The 20,369-nt window shown below is 42.2% G+C and overlaps 2 protein-coding genes across 2 annotated transcripts; one reads left to right on the forward strand and one right to left on the reverse strand.

The window, feature by feature from the left end:
* Positions 1 to 1,232: 1,232 nt before the first annotated feature.
* Positions 1,233 to 6,756, reverse strand: LOC113008908 (uncharacterized). Its single transcript, XM_026146838.1, has 2 exons — positions 6,552 to 6,756; positions 1,233 to 3,267 (listed from the first exon to the last, which is right to left on the reverse strand). Exon 2 carries the CDS (start codon positions 3,263 to 3,265, stop codon positions 1,643 to 1,645), a length of 1,623 nt encoding a protein of 540 aa, XP_026002623.1. The 5' UTR covers positions 3,266 to 3,267; positions 6,552 to 6,756; the 3' UTR covers positions 1,233 to 1,642.
* A 5,977-nt stretch (positions 6,757 to 12,733) lies between these two features.
* On the forward strand, positions 12,734 to 16,017 carry LOC113008902 (cephalotoxin-like protein). Its single transcript, XM_026146826.1, has 2 exons — positions 12,734 to 13,040; positions 13,999 to 16,017. The coding sequence occupies exon 2, from the start codon at positions 14,001 to 14,003 to the stop codon at positions 15,663 to 15,665; it is 1,665 nt and encodes a 554-aa protein (XP_026002611.1). The 5' UTR covers positions 12,734 to 13,040; positions 13,999 to 14,000; the 3' UTR covers positions 15,666 to 16,017.
* Positions 16,018 to 20,369: the final 4,352 nt, after the last annotated feature.

Genomic DNA, 20,369 nt, shown 5'->3' on the forward strand with positions numbered 1-20,369 from the left:
GTTAAGTGTAACATGTGACAATTTGCTTTAAAATGCTGCAGATTTGGTGAAAAGTTCTGTAAAATTTGAAAGTTGATTTTTTGTATGTTACATACATACAAAAATAATGTATGTAACAGTGCATGATTGTTAAAATTTGTTAGTGGTAAGTGAAAATGTTGTAGAAGTGATCACTTCAAAATGTAAATACTTGCAGAGATATATAGAAATAAAGCGTTGCATATTGATATTTATGTTTCCTACCTTGTTTCCTAATTGCATTCTTTATAATTATGGTGAAAAATAATTAACATAATTAGTGTCCGTACATAGATGAATATCATTAATTATTAATGATAACACATAATTAAGTTAAACTGAGGAAATTTGTTATTTGAGAAGTGTGTGTCAAACTGGTAGCCCTTCACATTAATCGGTACCCAAGAAGTAGCTCTCACTTTCAAAAAGGTTGGTGACCCCTGCTCTAAATCAATTCACTGCACTTAAGCCAGAGCCACTGAATGGCACTGAGTCAAGCTAACTGAAACCTAGCACTGGGAATTTCCCAACTCTTGTAATAATTTAAAATAAAATCGTGATAAAATAAAAATAAAATCTTTATAACATTTCATGCAGTTCATGACTGAAAAACAGCATTGTGCTGGTTAAAAATAAGGACAGGGAAGTAAGTCTGATTTAAGAAAAAGAAAGGAAAATGTGAAGTAGGTATGGAAGTCCATTCCTGCCAAGAAAAGTATACAAGGAGGCGAAACATATGAAAATGCTAACTTTTTTATATGGATTCATGATCAGTGTTTAACTGAATTCCAAATCAACTGTCCAAAAACCAGATTAGTATTTCAGAGATTAATATTTTATATTTCTTTTATTTCTCAGTAGATATGTGTATATGTTTATACAAATATCCATATAAAGCAAAAAATGACCAAAGATTACGCTATTTGGTTCTAGCTTTTTGGTTTGTATAATTGTACAGTTACAGACTTTTTATTTTAGATTGTTGCTACAAAAGATACAATTTGAAGACATTAAATTAGGATAATTAGGGTAGATCACTATTATCTGTCAGAGAGAAGTGGGTCTCCCAGTAAACTGGACTTTTTCTTCTGAACTGAGATGAATTAGCGCTGCTGATGTCTTGATGTGTGAATGAGAATGTGAGTGAGTCAACAAGACTGAGCTGAAAACTGACAGGATGACTCATTATAAAACTTCCTCATTTTAATGACAAGAGTCAGAGTTTTTCCTGTTTTCATGTGTTGGAATCAAACTTCACTTTATCTTCAGAGTCAAACAGAAACAATGAAAACTCTCAGAATGAAGCTGGAGATGATTTTTAATAACATGACATCTGCTTCTTTTACAATCACGGACAAGAGCAAAGAAGTGAAGCACATAGAGATGATGATGATGATGATGATGAGTCAGTCCAGTCTAAAGGTTTTTGGTTCAGGGTTGGGTCGAATGAAGTTAAAGAACAGATCAAACTGTCCTGGATGTGTGATTGATAAGTTGTTTAGCTGTTTTCAGATTATTCTAAACTTTCTGTGACTCCACATCTGTTTTGTTGATTCTCTCCTCAGTGTCTGAGTTTGCATCACGTTGTCTTTCCTGCAGAATCCTGCTACTGATTGGAAGATGTCTAATTAAGTCTCTTGAGAATCTTGTCCAGCGTGATTTTCAGGGTGCTGATATCAGGCACAGGATGTTCTACTTTGGCCACTGGGCTCCTGCGGATTTCAGAATCCTTTTCACATCTGTCTCCATGGTAACGATCTGGGCAGTTACACAGCCATTCATTGGAGTCCAGCAGCCTCTCACACACTCCTTTGTTCTTACAGGGATCAGGGTCACAGACGGGTAAGGATTTGGAGTAATAGAGGTGGATGTTGTATGGTTGTAAAATGCCCCAATTACAGCTGAAACTCTGCAGGGCATTTGGGTTTACAACAAAGTCATTAGCAGTTGAATAGCTGCTGTACATCACTTTGATAAACTCTGTGACAGGAACACCAGCCACCTTATGACTGCACAGTTTTTTATGTTTAATATCCTCACACAGCATCCTTTTTGTTGCAAAATCTGGAACAGCAGCAATCAATTTCTCCTTGTAACAAGAAATCAACTGATTCTTAACGTCTTTTCTTTCTTCGTTTGTTTTCTGAGTATAGTCTACAGCCACAGTGATCTTACCCACAGGGACATTTGTCATATTATATCTATAGATGTAGTTTTGCTCCTGGTCTGTGTTGTACACCAGCACCACCCAGTTATACCAGTTGTACTTGTTGTCCAGAGCCTTTTTCACCTGATCAGCGATGGAGGTTTTGTCGTCAGGATTCATTGCTTTTCCGATCTCCTCCACATCCTTCTTCATGTACTTCTTGTAGTTGTCCAGGCAGAATTTCACAGCTGATATCTGAGCCTTGGAAACAGTCTTGAACATCTTGGTTTGTTCAGCTTCTTTGCCTGACGGGTTAAAACCAACCAGATTCCAGTAGAGCTGGTTGAGTACCATCCCCCTCCACAGCAAGCTGCTAAAATATATGTTATATTTACCGATCTCTCTGATGCTACATTTAAACTTCTTCTTCAGCAGGTCGTTGATGTTTCCACTGAGAGACGTGCTGCTGACTGTCAGGTAATGGTAGAGGTTGGCCACACTGGCCTCAACTGCTGTGTTCTCATAGTAGTTGGTGAATATCTCTGCCAGTCGGAGTTTGTCTTCAGCAGTTTTTACCAACCCACTGTTCTCACGGAACTCTTCAAACTTCTTCCAGGCGTTGAGGATGCGGACCTCATCTTGAGAATAGACGCTGGCGTAGTTGAACCATTCTACATCTGTTGCCAGGTTGGAGATCTGGAGGGAGAGAGAGTCCAGTTTCCTGTTCACCTCAGCAAACCCTTCCTTCAACGGGTCACGCTGAGGGACAAATGTCAAGACCAACATAATGATTGAAGAGACAAGAGATCCGATGCCAGGTGCCAAGCTGGCAAAGCCAGAGATCCCCTTCAACACACCTGTTATATTGTCAGTTCCAATGTAATCCACCACATCTTTCATTACACTTAGAGAGTCTTTTACAACACTTAGGCCTTTTTCTGTTTTGTCATTGGTGTTTTCAGGCAGGATTCTCTTGAACCTGTCGAGGGCTGAGAGGTCGGTGGAGGTGGAGTCATGTGACCGAGCAGAGGAGGTCGTCCAGTAAAGAAGGAGGATCAGTGAAGCCAACAGCATGGAGGTAGACCACTGTGGAGACGCCATGACTGCAACACAGATAACATAACATGGGACATTTTCCTTAATGCTGTACATTGAAGAGTACCTCACCCTCCCTTCACAACCTGCTGTTTTCTAGAAGTTTTCCTTATTCAGACTGACGGACTGAGAGTTTTGTTTGGTGCACAGACTGTGATTCTGTCCGGGACAAATTTGTGAAAGTGGGCCATAAAACCAGCTCAGTATCCTGCAAATGAAGCCCATATTGGACAGTTCATTAAGATTTACATCATGTCCTTTGATGGATGTGTACGTCTGACCTTCATACCAGAGACCAGAGTTCACATCCCATCACAGACCTGCAGGAACATTTGTCCCTTTATCAACTGAACCATGGCCACTCGTGTTTTTATTGTCTGAGCCTTCCCATAACTTACCTATAATTTATCTGATACGACCGTGATCTGTCCCTAATCTTCAGCTGTGATTTACAGATACTGTACAAAGAAGGGGGACCGGAGGGTGTGTTCCAACTACAGGGGGATCACACTCCTCAGCCTCCCTGGGAAAGTCTATGCCAGGGTGCTGGAAAGGAGAGTTCGTCCGCTAGTCGAACCTCGGATACAGGAGGAACAATGCGGTTTTCGTCCTGGTCGCGGAACACTGGACCAGCTCTTTATCCTCTCGAGGATACTTGAGGGTGCATGGGAGTTTGCCCAACCAGTCTACATGTGTTTTGTGGACTTGGAGAAGGCATTCGACCGTGTCCCTCGGGGTGTCCTGTGGGAGGTGCTGCGGGAGTATGGGGTGTCTGGCCCATTGCTACGGGCCATTCGATCCCTATACAACCGTTGCAAGAGCTTGGTTCACATTGCCGGCAACAAGTCGGACTCGTTCCCGGTGGGTGATGGGCTCCGCCAGGGCTGCCCTTTGTCTCCGGTTCTGTTCATAATTTTTATGGACAGGATTTCTAGGCGCAGCCAAGTGGCGGAGGGCTTTCGCTTTGGTGGCCTCAGAATCTCATCTCTGATTTTTGCGGATGATGTGGTTCTGTTGGCTTCATCGGGTGAGGGCCTCCAGCTCGCACTGGAGCGGTTCGCAGCCGAGTGTGAAGCAGCGGGAATGAGGATCAGCACCTCCAAATCTGAGGCCATGGTTCTCAGCCGGAAAAGGGTGGAGTGCCCACTCCGGGTCGGGGATGAGTTCCTGCCCCAAGTGGAGGAGTTCAAGTATCTCGGGGTCTTGTTCACGAGTGATGGGAGAAGGGAGCCGGAGATCGACAGACGGATTGGGGCTGCAGCTGCAGTAATGCGGACGCTGCACCGGTCCGTCGTGGTGAGGGAGCTGAGTGTAAAAGCGAAGCTCTCAATTTACCGGTCGATCTACGTCCCTACCCTCACCTATGGCCACGAGCTGTGGGTAGTGACCGAAAGAACGAGATCGCGGATACAAGCGGCAGAAATGAGCTTCCTCCGAAGGGTGGCTGGCCTCTCCCTTAGAGATAGGGTGAGAAGTTCGGCCATCCGGGAGGGGCTCAGAGTAGAGCCGCTGCTGCTCCACATCGAAAGGAGTCAGCTGAGGTGGTTCGGGCATCTGACAAGGATGCCCCCTGGGCGCCTCCTGGGTGAGGTGTTCGAGGCATGTCCCACCGGGAGGAGGCCCCGGGGCAGACCCAGGACACGCTGGAGAGATTATATCTCTCGGCTGGCCTGGGAACGCCTTGGTATTCCCCCGGATAAGCTGGAGGAGGTGGCTGGGGAGAGGGAGGTCTGGGCCTCTTTGCTTAGGCTGCTGCCCCCGCACCCAGCCTCGGATAAAGCGGATGAAAATGGATGGATGGATGGATGGATGTACAAAGTGGCAGTTTTTAAAACATTGTAAAATTGTTCCATATCGATGTTCTTGTCTGGTGAAATGGTTACATTAAAGTTAGCTCTTCTGCTCAGAGAAAAGTTTGTTTAAGACCATGTAACTTACATAATTTACTATGTACATAACTGTGTACTCTGACAGTTTGTTAAAGTCACTCATTATGTTCAAAAGGAGGAAATGGACAGGTCTAATTTAGACGAATATATTAAAACATCATCTGCATATTGTCAGACTTTGAACTCTTGCTTTCCGATCTCACTTCTGTGTTGGAGCTGAAAGCAGCAGCAAAACATTCAATGTCCAGAGAAAAAAAGGAACAAAGAATGGTCAGTCCCTCATTATTACTTCCAGGGTTACATATCTGTGGCTTATTCAATTCTCCCTAACCTGAGTTAAGAGTTACATCTGCTCCATAACTTACCTATAATTTAGAGAGAGAGACATGGGGAGAGGGAGGGGAGGGAGAAACTAACCCGAACATGATCAATAATCTTTGGTAATATTTGGTCAGAATAATTTTTTGAACTTCATCAAAACAACATTTCAGAACAAAGTTTAAATGATGTGTTGTAGAAACGACTGTGGAAAATGTTTTTGTGAGAAAAACATTAACATTTTAAATATAGAACATTTTCACATCATTGGATGAACACTGTGAAGTAATGACACAGTTCATGACTGTGGACAGAGCCTGCACAGGTTAATAACATCACAGCCTCATTATACTGACCTCACTGGTGTGTTACATCTTTTCTCTGTAAGCTGACTGTATGAAGCAGGTGATGACAAATGTTTCTCTAACTATAGCCAACATTAATATTGATTTTAAATGATCAAACAAAGATCAGGTTTTAGTTTCTGTCTTATGAAAACGAACCTTGAAGGACCAGAGACCAGTGATATGCAGCATTTTTACATCAAGTTCTCATTCAACAGTATTTAACATTTTCCCAGATATCAGAACAAAGGAGTCATGAACAGAGGGGCAACAAGTGGTAAAAGAAGTGAACAACCTGTGGTCAGTCATGTTTGTCAGTCAAAGACTCAGTCATGGAAACCCAGAATCAAAAAACCTGAACTTTCCACTACACGAGTGAAACAATGAGGTCGATCTGTGTCAAACCAGGCAGAATCCAGGAAAGAGATTTCAGCACATCTCAGGTTTGAATCTTTAATGTTCAGGTCCCAAAAATTAGGCCTGTAAAATATGTTTGGTCTCTCACATGTTTAAAATTATTATTCACAGCCTTAACAACCTTTGTAGGATGGAAGACAAACATATTCTCAGTTTGACTGAGCCATTAACAGATTGTACTGCAGCCTATTGATTTTCTATAGAGCCGCAGATCTGAGAGTGATACTGAAGGTATCATAAACCTGGACCTCTGTACATCATCTGTATGTAACTATGTTTAACTGTACGATCCCTGTTAGATAAATAAATGCTAAAGACTCAGACCTGGGAAGAGGCTTGGAGAGCTGGATACTGGTCCAGAAAGGTGTGGCTGGTGGAGCTGATCAGCAGGTAGTCTGGATGGTTGTTGGATGATGGTCTGTGACCACAGTCTGGAGGCTGTTGATCTCTGAGCTCCACACAGCACAACCAGCTATTCTTATAGGAGGCTGACTGACCACACCTTCCCTTCAACCACATGATTCTCATCCACTTTGGAGCAGGTGGAGCTGGAGGCACAGAGGTTTACCTTATATGGAGAAATGATAGGAAGACGACTGCTTTATATGAAAAGACCAAAACCACAAAGAGATACTGTTCAACGGTCTGAACCACCTCGTCTTTACCAGTTAGAAAACACCACGTACAGGAGATGGCAGATGTGAATTGTAGCCATGAGACAGGGCTTTACCTCCCTTCTTCTCTCTCTTATACACTGAGTATACACACTAATGTTAACAGAGTCTGATCCTGCACTTAGTTCAACAGGACAAAGAGAATCAGAATCAGGGCCTGGTGGTGGTACGCCTCCATAAACCAATCAAGTTTCAGGAAATATGGTCACAGTCTCCCCTTCTGTTCCTGAGGTATGGTGTTGAATAATGGACAGAAAGGTTATGATGTCACACTGAAGCTAACCTTTGACCTTTTGGATAGAAAATGTCATCACTTCATCACTTTAACCTCTTAGGCCTCTGGCAGAAATTAGTCATAATCAGTACATTAGTTATGACCTTCCACCTTTGACCAAAATCGAATCCGTTTATCTCTGAGACCAAGTGAACGTTTGTGTCAAATTATAGGAAATTCTCTCAAGATGTTCCTGAGATATTTTCTCCATGAGAACAGGACAGACAGACATCCTGAAAACATGATATCTCTGTCTGTTACTGGTGCAGAGGTTATCAGTAATCAGTATAACTGTAGGTGTCAGGCTCCTAACACAGCACAGTGTCTCTGTTTGTGATGATCTCCATCAACAGGCCCAGGATGACCCACCCTTCATGTCAGGGATCATCACCGGTGATCAGAGTTGGGTCTATGGCTGCGACCCAGAGACCCGGAGAATGAGTCCAACTTGACACTTAATTAGACAGAAGAGGCTGAAAACCAAACAAAGATGGACGCCTCTGGTCAGCCAAAGTCAGCTGGTCATGTGATTAAACACTAATGTCATGGATATGGTGTCACATGTTGATCCTGACCAACGTCTGTCTCCACCGTCCATCACACAAGACAGAAGAAGTTCTTCCTGTTGAATCAAACAGACGAACACAGAGTGAGTCCTGATGGAACAGACCTGTGGATCCACAGTCACATTCAGTCTGACAAAGAACATCCAGTAATGAAAGGACTCTAGAAACTCAGTATTTGAATAGACAGCAGGTTCTGTTTGCTTAAATACACAGAGAGACGCTGATGGTGCAGCTGAGCAGCTGCCTCCATCTTTAAACAGACAGAGCAGCTCGGCTGCATCATTTGCATCCACTCAAACATCAGGAGACTACTACTACTATTACCGCTACTGCTGCTATTATTCCTGCGACTACTTTGTTTACTGCAAGTACTACTACATCCAGTGGAATATTAGGAGAGGAAAACAACAACTACTACTGTTACTGCTGCTGCTACTTGTAGATTCAATGTGCTGATGCTCTGTCGTTATCTGAGCTGCAGTTTAAACCTGTTGTCTGGGTCAAAGTCACATGACCTCTGCTGCGTCCTCAGAGCCTGCGGTTTGCATCCAGTCAAACATCATGAGACAACAACGACTGCTATTACCCAGCTTTACCATTATTAATAAGCTATTACCACGCTTCATGTGCCACTGCTGCTAACAGCTGATGCAGTGGATACTGTCAAAGCAGAGAAAGTGCTGAAACTGCTCACAAACAGCCAGAAAACAAACAGAACACACGTCAGCTTCTGTCACAACCAGTCACTAAGTTCTATTGTTTGGAAAGAAATTCAGAGAAATTCATGCAGCTCTGGTTTAACAAACCAATCAATAAAAGCACATGTTAAAATTATAATTATACAATTGTAAAATAATATAAATTATATCTTCCAATAACTTTAAACTAATGTGTTCACATATTTTAATACCCACCCCCACCAGACAGAGCTGCTTCAGTAATAACAGACAAGAAGAAGATGCAGATATTCTATAGGTGCTGTATTCTCTCTCACACACATAAGGTCAATTACAACACCCTAAAAAGAACTGTTACAGGGCAGTAGGGAAAAACCACCGATCATCATATCAGGAAATACTTATGAAATTTAATGATTCAAAAACAAAGTCTGACAGGTGATCAACAAATACAAGGCAAAACCACAAAATCCAAATACCTGAGTGTGTGAAAATGAAGTCTCACCTTTGTGTCATTTCTTCAGTTTTCTCTTTAATCTTCCACATCTACACTGCATCTGCTGTAACTGAACAATGATCCCTGTTTCCAAAACACAACATGACTGTGCACAGCCCTGACATTAATCAGAGGAAAATGATTTTTCTGGGCTTTAGACGAGTTTTAAAAAAAAAGAAAGAAAGAAAAAAAAGATTAAAACTCCATGGCTCAAAAATACACAATCCCAAGACTAATAACTTACTGTGTTTATAGATGGAGATGTCCTGTCAACAGTTTGAGGAATAGTAAAAACATGAGTCACTGAGATTAATTTATATCCATAAAGTGCATTTACCAATGAATCAAGACTCCAAACTCACACAAAAATAAATTCAGGCTGAAAAATCCTTCAGATTCCTTCAACACAAATCAAAGAGCTCAAAAGAGGAAGAGAGAAAAAAGAGACAGCATCTGTAGGAGGAATAATACTCAGGAGAATGATACTGGAACAAATAATCAGGATATCATTTTAACAGCCACTAGGTGGCATCATTTCTTCTCCTCCACTCCTCCTGTTTGTTATTTCTTCTTTAATGTGTCCATCTTTCTTCATCACATAAATGCATCATTAAATATTTTACCTTGAAGACAAAGACCATTTAAAACTGAGACATTAGAGTTACAGAAATATAAATCAGAGCTCTCTGTGCTTTAGATGGAGTTAACTCTCATCTCTCTGTGTTTAACCCATTCAGAACCTGAATGATCAAGTTCATTCATGTGCACATGGAAAATAAATATATTAACAGTTCAGTGAAAAACAGATATAATTGGAGAATTAGAAAGAGAATATTGTAAAAGAGCAGTGAGTCTCCATCCACAGATATTTTGAGACGTCCTTCTACAGCTGTCCACCAGGTGGAGCCAGAGTTCTCCACACTGATTATTCTGGGTCTAATTTCTCTGACTTCACTGAGGTTTTACAGTTTTTTCTGATTGCTTAAGCACATTTTTTGTAACTATTGACTATTTTTGCAAAACTCTTCACACAAATAAGAAAACCTGTCACCCAATCATCAAAACATTGTAGTTCTCTTGCAAAAGCAAACACAGCTAGATTACAGTTTTTGCCCGTTGCTTGAACACTATAAACCCATGCTTAGACTAAAGTAACACAACGTGAAGCTGTTGTTACCATACCTCAAACACATGTACCCCTACCTTAAACAAAAGCGCTGCTTTGCACCCCAGTACCAATTATGCAACACACCTACTCCCTCATGCAACACACATGGTCCTGCATGCTACACTCTATTTCATACATAAGACACTTCGCTCACAAAATGAAATCTCAGGGTGCCATTCGGAAAACACATGTATCCAAAATACAAAACACATCGGGTAATTGCAACCACTCAAATACACACCTGAAGGCACCTACTTGCAAAACCGAACACCAATAAGCCAACTACAAAAAGCCCCCAGCGTAGCCATTCCAAGAACTTTGCAAGCATGGATGGAGGGAGAGCAAGAGGATATTTACCCCGGTGCCCAGCGGGAGAGGACATTGCTTGCGATGTTGATGAGGTCCTGTGGCCAGACCCCAACAGACGGCGGGATCCATGAGCCCACTTATGCACAATTGTCATGGTTTTTTGTGTTTACAGTATAGTGTTTTTTCTATTGCAGTACTATTGTGTTGTTGTTGTTTTATTTGCTGTACCTGTATTCATGGTACTGCAATGTGCAGTATTGAGTAGGTCTATTTGCGTTTATGGTTGTTTGGAAATGTGTCTCCTGTAAATGTGCCTTCTGAATAAACAATGGGAATCAAGGACTGCAGTGTTTTATGTACAGCAGACTAGTGTGTTCCCCCTGATCTGTGAGTGTTTGCATATGGTGCAGGTATGTGTCATTTTGTCAACAGAGTTACATTTTGACAAAGGAATGTTAGGTTTTGACAGCGTCTTCAGGTCTCAGATAGGCGTCTGGGAAGGGATCTCAAAACTGGATTATAGATGGCAGAGAGTTGGTGTCGTAAACCCCGCCTCTGTTCAAAGATGGTCGCTCACAGTGGACATAGATGCTTCTTTCACTCCTCTTTCAAACCATCTGTCCTCTCTGTCCAAAATGTGAACATTGGCATCTTCGAAAGAGTGACCTTTGACCTTTAGATGCAGATGGACTGCTGAGTCTTGTCCTGTGGAGGTGGCTCTTCTGTGTTGTGCCATGCGCTTGTGAAGTGGCTGTTTGGTCTCTCCGATGTAGAGGTCTGGGCATTCCTCGCTGCACTGTACAGCATACACCACATTGTTAAGTCTGTGTTTTGGAGTTTTGTCTTTCGGGTGAACCAGTTCTTGTCTGTGTATGAACAGTATCCACACATTTAGTCTTCTTGCCAGTGAACTGCTTTAAATCTTTTGACCTGAAATTCACTTCAATATTTCTCATTCAGAACAGTTCTGTTCATGTTACTATGTTTTTATTTAATCTAAAACAAAATATGAAGCTTTTCACTGAAAATGCAATGATATTTGAGTAGTAGTGGCAGATATGGAGTGAGAGATACCTGCAGAATGAGGTGAGAGAGAGAAAACATTAAATTAATGACTTGCAGTCATGTGATATAAATGCTCGGTGCATCATGGGAAGTCCCACAGCAGTACATTAGCCTTAACTGTAAGCTTTATCAAAGAGGACCGTTTTAAACCAAACCTTAAATGTAGAGACAGACGTGCATTTATAAACCACAGTGATGCATTTGGATAATCTGATGTTGACTGAGCTCTTTAAGATGTGATGGTGCCTGACCATTAAAAGATTTTACATGGAGCCCAAGTAGAGAAGCACAGAAGAATCTCTTCTACTTTCTATCAGCAGTTATACTGCAGCGTTTTGGATCATCTCTTTGAGACTGGACATAATCCTCACATGCTAATAAGGATCATATGCAGTCTGTGCCCGTCCTTCCCTTCTCTTCCACTGTGGTTTCTGATGTGCTGCAAAGGACTGATCACTGGAAATCAACTGGAGAGGAAAACAGATCTTTTTAATGATCTGTTGAAGGCATCTGGTTCAATCAGTCACTGTCACTACAAATATCACACAGTAGATGGTTTCAGAGTCACCTCTCTGGGAAACAGCACTGTGTTAAAATGGAAAAATGGGCACAGACCTTTGCATACAAACAGTGTTACTGACCTTGACTTAAATTTCTCTTATAAACACAAATGATTTTATAGTGACAGTTTCTTAAATGATTTTTATTGTGTACATTCACTGCATTGTTGCAAGTTGCTCTTGCAAAGCAATTTAGGACATATCTTTAACAAGTTTGATGGAAATAAACTTCAGTTTTGAGGACATTGATCTGAAAAGCAGTCAAACACAGAGTTTGGACAGAGACAGAGAAATGCTGACCTGCAGGTTTTTCTCTGTTTAAAAAGCCAAAGTCCTGTTGGTTGTCCACAGCATCACAGTCTTTAACAAGCAAATATTACAGATTATTCCTGATGAAATGTTTCATTTGAATGTCAGTGAGTGCCAGTGAACTGCATTAAATCACCTCAATTCACTTCAGTGTTTCTCATTCATTCTCATTCATAGCAGTTCTGTCAATACAGAAATGTTGCCATCCATTTATATAACCTTAATTCATTTTAATTTCATTGCTTGTTAAATAAACACTGTGATGCTGTGTACCACCAACAGGACTTTGGCTTTTTAAACAGAGAAAAACCTGCAGGTCAGCATTTCTCTGTCTCTGTCCAAACTCTGTGTTTGACTGTTTTTCAGATCAGTGTCCTCAAAGCATTCTCTTCTGCAGAACACTGAAATGAAAAAGAAATATTAATTATCATTGAATCATTAATGACTTGTGTGTGTCTGTCTCCACATAAGGTAAACCTCTGAGCCTCCAGCTCCACCTGCTCCAAAGTGGATGAGAATCATGTGGTTGAAGGGAAGGTGTGGTCAGTCAGTCTCCTATAAGAATAACTGGTTGTGCTGTGTGGAGCTCAGAGATCAACAGCCTCCAGACTGTGGTCACAGACCATCATCCAACAACCATCCAGACTACCTGCTGATCAGCTCCACCAGCCACACCTTTCTGGACCAGTATCCAGCTCTCCAAGCCTCTTCCCAGGTCTGAGTCTTTAACATTTATTTATCTAACAGGGATCGTACAGTTAAACATAGTTACATACAGATGATCACTGCAGCAGATGTAACTCTTAACTCAGGTTAGGGAGAATTGAATAAGCCACAGATATGTAACCCTGGAAGTAATAATGAGGGACTGACCATTCTTTGTTCTTTTTTTTCTCTGGACATTGAATGTTTTGCTGCTGCTTTCAGCTCCAACACAGAAGTGAGATCGGAAAGCAAGAGTTCAAAGTCTGACAATATGCAGATGATGTTTTAATATATTCGTCTAAATTAGACCTGTCCATTTCCTCCTTTTGAACATAATGAGTGACTTTAACAAACTGTCAGAGTACACAGTTATGTACATAGTAAATTATGTAAGTTACATGGTCTTAAACAAACTTTTCTCTGAGCAGAAGAGCTAACTTTAATGTAACCATTTCACCAGACAAGAACATCGATATGGAACAATTTTACAATGTTTTAAAAACTGCCACTTTGTACAGTATCTGTAAATCACAGCTGAAGATTAGGGACAGATCACGGTCGTATCAGATAAATTATAGGTAAGTTATGGGAAGGCTCAGACAATAAAAACACGAGTGGCCATGGTTCAGTTGATAAAGGGACAAATGTTCCTGCAGGTCTGTGATGGGATGTGAACTCTGGTCTCTGGTATGAAGGTCAGACGTACACATCCATCAAAGGACATGATGTAAATCTTAATGAACTGTCCAATATGGGCTTCATTTGCAGGATACTGAGCTGGTTTTATGGCCCACTTTCACAAATTTGTCCTGGACAGAATCACAGTCTGTGCACCAAACAAAACTCTCAGTCTGTCAGTTTGAATAAGGAAAACTTCTAGAAAACAGCAGGTTGTGAAGGGAGGGTGAGGTACTCTTCAATGTACAGCATTAAGGAAAATGTCCCATGTTATGTTATCTGTGTTGCAGTCATGGCATCTCCACGGTGGTCTACCTCCATGTTGTTGGCTTCACTGATCCTCCTTCTTTACTGGACGACCTCCTCTGCTCGGTCACATGACTCCACCGACCTGTCTCCACCACACAGGGTAAAAAGAGCCCTGCCTTTCCGTACCAGAGAGGAGGTCGCAGCATCTATGCAGACTGCAAAAGATGTTTTGAATTTCATCAATGACAGGATTGGAAAGAAAAATGTTGAAACATTGTCAAGTGTCTTGAAGGGGATCTCCAATATCGCCAGCTTGGCACCCGTCATCGGAGGTCTGGTCTTGCCCATTGTCAATGTGGTCTTGGCCTTCGTCCCTCAAGAAAACCCCCTGAAGGAGCTGAGGGAAGGGTTTTCTCAGGTGAACAGGAAACTGGACTCTCTCTCCCTCCAGATCTCCAACCTGGCAACAGATGTAGAATGGTTCAACTACGCCAGCGTCTATTCTCAAGATGAGGTCCGCATCCTCAACGCTTGGAAGAAGTTTGAAGAGTTCCGTGAGAACAGTGGGTTGGTAAAAACTGCTGAAGACAGACTCCGACTGGCAGAGATATTCACCAACTACTATGAGAACACAGCAGTTGAGGCCAGTGTGGCCAACCTCTACCATTACCTGACAGTCAGCAGCACGTCTCTCAGTGGAAACCTCAACGGCCTGCTGAAGAAGAAGTTCAAATGTAGCATCAGAGAGATTGGTAAATATAACATATATTTTAGCAGCTTGCTGTGGAGGGGGATGGTACTCAACCAGCTCTACTGGAATCTGGTTGGTTTTAACCCGTCAGGCAAAGAAGCTGAACAAACCAAGATGTTCAAGAATGTCTCTGAAGCTCAGATATCAGCTGTGAAGTTCTGCCGGAAGAACTATACACAGTACATGGAGAAGGATGTGGAGGAGATCAGCAAAGCAATGAATCCCGATGACAAACAAGCCATTGCTTATCAGGTGAAAAAGGCTCTAGATGAGAAGTACAACTGGTATAACTGGGTGGTGCTGGTGTACAGCACAGATCGGGCTGGCGATCACATGTTTTATAATATGAAGGAGGTCCCCACGGGGAAGATCACTGTGGCTGTGGGCTACACTCAGAAAACAGAGGAAGAAAGAAAAGTACAAGTTTTGAATCAGTTGAATTCTTGTTATTCAGGGATGTGGCGAAGATATTCTGTTAACCACCCTCTGAGTGACAGGATGGGGTGTGTTTATATTGAAGAGCAAGTACCACAATGCAGTGGAGAGGTTGCTGGTGTTCCTGTAAGAGAGTTTCTTAAAATAATGCACACCAGCTATAAAGAGGACTTTGGTAAAGTTCCAGATGCCCTGCAGACTTTCGACTGTAAGTCGGGAGGCTTCGCATACAGGTTCTTTGTGCATTATTCCCAAACCTTACCCGTCTGTAACCCTGATCCCTGTCTGAATGGAGGAAAGTGTGAGAGGCTGCTGGACTCCAATGATTGGCTGTGTGAGTGCCCAGATGGTTACTATGGAGACACATGTGAAAAGGAGTCTACGATTAGCGTGGCTTCAGAGACTGATTTACAACATCCTGTGCCTGACATCAGCACCATTGACATCAAACTGGACAAGATGGAGTCCAAATTGAAAAACATGGAGTCCAAACTGGAGGAGATTCTCAACAAACTTGGTTAGACATCTCCCAATCAAAGGCAGATTTCTGCAGGAACAACAACATAACGCACACTCAGAAACGAACCACCTATCAAGTGACTGAGGAGAGAATCAACAAGATAGATGTGGAACTAAAATAACTAAAGTAAATTAACAATCAAAGAAATACTCAATAAATCACTTATCAATCACACATCCAGGACGGTTTGATCTGATCAGAGTTTGTTCTTTAACTTCTTTCAATCTGAATCAAAAAGCTTTAGACTGGACTGACTCGTCATCATCATCATTACTATGTGCTTCACTTCTTTGCTCTTGTCCGTGATTGTAAAAGAAGCAGATGTCATGCTATTAAAAATCATCTCCAGCTTCATTCTGAGAGTTTTCATTGTTTGTTTGACTCTGAAGATAAAGTGAAGTTTGATTCCAACACATGCAAACAGGAAAAACTACACAGGCCCTGAAAGGCAAGTGAGATTTTTAAAAATTATTCTTTTTTGATGGGGCCAAGATAATTTTTCTAAGTCGGCCATCGAGAGCACCAAGACAAATCCTGGTGGACCATAGTAAGTGTTAACTGCCCCCGTCAGTCTCTGGTCACATTTTTGCCATCAGGCTTTCTTTCAGAAAGATCTAAAATACAAATAATTAAAATACTGAAAATAATAAGTTAACAGGATTCAAACCCCAGTCTCCTGGGTGACGTCCTGTGTTTGATCCATCATCATCCATCCACCTTGACTTGTTGATGCTGTCATTCTTTATATGACCTCATCCAACCTCCTAAAGCCTCCGTAACACACAACCTTCACTCAGTAAAACACATTTCCAGCCAAAAGAAAGATATGATATTTATGTTACATAACATGCTAACACACAATACATAGACCCTATGTTTAGAGTTCATGGAGACATTTAAAATCACCCATTTAGACTGGGAACGTGGTACATTGCAGCCTCTTGTGGCCAAGATTAGTATTACACCAACAAAAGGTATTGGAAGGCCAGCCTCCTGCAGCTGCAGCTGGCCTTCCAATTTTAAACAGTTCTGAGACTTTGTGGTGGGAATTTTATCTGTTTTGATCTGGAGAACAGGTAAGAACTTGTTTTTCTGTTCACATCAGTTTTGGTTGAGTAGAGTGATGTTGGACTCCCCAGGGCTGCTGCTCTATCACTGAGCCCAGCTGCAGTTTAACAAGTTAAAGTTAAGTCAAACCTCTGAAACAGCGCCTTCTACAGGATACAGCAGCTGGTTCAGACTAAACCACAGGCTCTGAGGATGCAGCAGAGGTCATGTGACTTTGACCCAGACAACAGGTTTAAACTGCAGCTCAGATAACGACAGAGCAACAGCACAACGGATCAGTTTGATTACTTTGATGGAATCAGCCTGAAAGTAAAACTGCTCATCATCACTTCATTTAGGTTTTCATTCTTTCATTCACTCTAAAAAATTAAAGGGCTGAAATCTACAAATAACAGGATGAGGAACTGAAGCAGAGGTAACCCCTAACCCCCTCATGAATGAATTTATGCTGCACTAATCAGAATCAGAATCGTGTTTATTGGCCAAGTATATGTGCAGACACATACAGGGAATTTGGTTCCGGTAGATGGTTGCTCTCAAGCACAGCAATATAAATCACACACACACACACACACACACACACACACACACACACACACACACACACACACACACACACACACACACACACACACACGTGTCTATATACACACACACACACATATACATACACACACACACACATACATACACAAAGCTGTGTAAACCAACTATAAATAACGAATCTAAACTTATATACATAAAATACAAAAATGAATGAGGTGGAATGAATACTACAGAATGTACATAAGGTGCAGCTGCAGTCTGGCAGTGGGAGCAGTGTGACAGGTCAACTGTTAAGAAGGGAGATGGCGAGGGGAAAGAAACTGTTCCTATGTCGGGTGGTCCTGGTCTGCAGGCTTCTGTACCATCTGCCAGAGGGCAGCAGATCAAAAAGTCTGTGTCCAGGGTGTGAGGGGTCTGCGATGATTTTCCCTGCCCGTTTCCTGGTTCTTGAGAGGTACAGATCCTGGATGGAGGGCAGGGGCGTGCCGATGATCCTTTCTGCTGCCCGTACAGTCCGCTGCAGTCTGCTCCTGTCCTGTTTAGTGGCTGCACCATACCAGACTGTGATGGAGGAGCACAGGACAGACTCAATGACTGCAGTGTAGAGCTGGATCAGCAGCTCCTGTGGAAGACTGTACTTCCCCAGTAATGTGAATATTTGCAGGGAAATCAAACGCATTTTACTCGCAGTACTCGAGCTGACTTACCTTTGTTTGAATGACGACTTGTACGCGCTGACTCCACAGACAAGGTATGAAAATATGTCAGGCTACGTCAATAGCGGTTGGTCTTCAGGGTTTCTACTCCACGCCGTATTTCCTACGGGTCCACATTTCCAATGCACGCTATTTTCTGCAAGTACCGCTGCTTCGCCTCTGAACGCAATCGGTCTCTACAGTCCTTTCTCTTTTGAGCCGCTTTTAAGCATCTTGTAATCGTCGTTCCAACACAGTGTGTTTGTTTTGATTCGTAGACCCTGAAAATGGTGCCGCGCTCCCACAATGCATTGCGGCGTGACGTCAGCTCCAAAGCCCTATCCGGTTGTTCAGTGATGACACGACGAATCCTACTTCCGGGCCTAAAGTAGTCTGCGTTTAATATGGCTTTTGTGGGTTTTTTTGGTTTTTTTTTTGCCTGTCCCATTTGGTTCTTTAGCCATCAGAATTGTTGTCTGAAGACCAACAAGGATACCCAATGGATTTACTTTGCCAAATGGATCATCGTGGCATTGCCGTATTGGTCCATTTGGTCGACCTTTGTTTTTATTATTTATTATATTTTATTTTCAGATGTTACAGACGGGACAGACATGAGTGAGGGATAGGAAAGGGAGAAAGAAAGAGGAAGGAAAAGAAAAACAGAAGGGGAGAGGGACAGTGAGAAAGGGGGGGGAGGAAAAAAAAATCTCCTGGATCACCTGTTGAGAGAAGAAGAATAGAAAACAAGCAAAAAAAACCCCCCAAAGCAACATACTAAACACAACACCATCGCATTAATCTAGCTAAGTGTAAACAGCAGTAAATACTAAATATTCAATGTTGTTGTGCAGCACGCACGCTTTTGTGTTGTTAACATGTTTAATGTTATGTATTTTCTTCTATTTGATCTCAAAAAGCTCCTAAAACAGTCAGTGATCACTGTTGACCTCCCTCGGCTTTTATTACCGCTAATCATTTATTTAAGCTCAGTTTTTAAAACCTTAGGATGTAACTACAGCCCAGCCCATGCAGCAGTATATGAATGACTAACCTCGTATTGTGGATGGATTATCTCAGTTGTTCTCCTGGCTGAAGTTTGGTCCTTTTACAGCATCCTGCCATGCGATTACATTTGTTCCTGACCACCGAGAACACTCACGGTAACTTTTATCAAGTGGAAAAAAAGTTAGCTTGTTTATATTATGCTAACATAGCTGTGTCGCTAGCGGTCACGTAGCACATCATTATATACCAGCTAGCCAAACTTCAGTAACCCTACAAACGTCACTGCTGTTTAGTTTTCTGTCTTCATTTATGTTGGAAGTGATAGCAGAGCTGTACGTTTGAATTTGTTTCCAAACCCCCGCAGTCAGGACATGCTATATTGTATTTAGATAGAAGCTAGCGAGCTAACTCCCTGCTAACTTCTGACTCCGTTAAATGTCATAAATTCCGTTTTCATGGATGCCTGGATGTTAAACTCAATTGTTACACCTGGTAGAGCAGAACGCTGATCATTTTATTAAAGATGAAAGACTTTAGATAGTTTTTCAACTCTCAGTAATGCCATAGTGATCGTTTGATATATGGACCTGCAGCGGAGTTTAGACCCAGACACGGCTAGTGACGTCAGACTGAACAACCAGATTGGAAAGGGGAAGTGTTTAGAACCCCCCCCCCCCCAAATCATGACCAGGGTGGGGGCAGTGCTGAAGGATACAATGCATAACAGGGTTTGCTGACTCAATAACCACAGAGCCTCGAAACCTCCCCCCCCTTAACATCAGCACAAATGCTGTGCACTGGGAGCTCCATGGTTTAGGTTTAAATGACCTCACTCTGGTTTTGTAAAACTAATGGAAAATTGTTCATATTATGCTCTCACAAGTTTACTGAGCCACTTCTGCACCTTTGTTTCTCTCCTTTGACTCTGCCATCTATCAATCAATCGATGTTTTTAACTTTGACTGCATTTCTCCATGAGCTTACTATCTGGTATGGCTGTAATTATGCATACCAGTTCATTATTTTTGACCATCTGCTCCTATCCTTCAAGGTCACATGGGTCAGCTGGAGGACTGTTGACTGTTGCTTAACCGGGTGAAACTCTCTCTCAAGTTGAACACAGGATACACACACACACACACACACACACACACACACACACACACACACACACACACACACGCAAATCTCCCATGTACACAGACACGCACTTACCCCCCCCCAATGCCTCCAAACGCTTACTCCCACCTGAAGTAGGCAGGCGGATCTGTCTAGCACTGGAAGACTGGCTGCTGTCTACATGGACTAACTCCTGACCCCCCCCCCGCTGCAAGTCATGTGCTTTTAGGTTGTAAGATGTGAAGATTTATGTGCTTTCTGTGCTGAGGT

Source organism: Astatotilapia calliptera, chromosome 2, assembly GCF_900246225.1.
Source record: "Astatotilapia calliptera chromosome 2, fAstCal1.2, whole genome shotgun sequence".
In the NCBI taxonomy this organism is placed as follows: Eukaryota; Metazoa; Chordata; class Actinopteri; order Cichliformes; family Cichlidae; genus Astatotilapia; species Astatotilapia calliptera.

Coding starts and splice junctions, on each gene's coding strand:
- LOC113008908 (XM_026146838.1), bottom strand. CDS start 3,265: ATGGCGTCTCCACAGTGGTCTACCTCCATGCTGTTGGCTTCACTGATC.
- LOC113008902 (XM_026146826.1), top strand. CDS start 14,001: ATGGCATCTCCACGGTGGTCTACCTCCATGTTGTTGGCTTCACTGATC.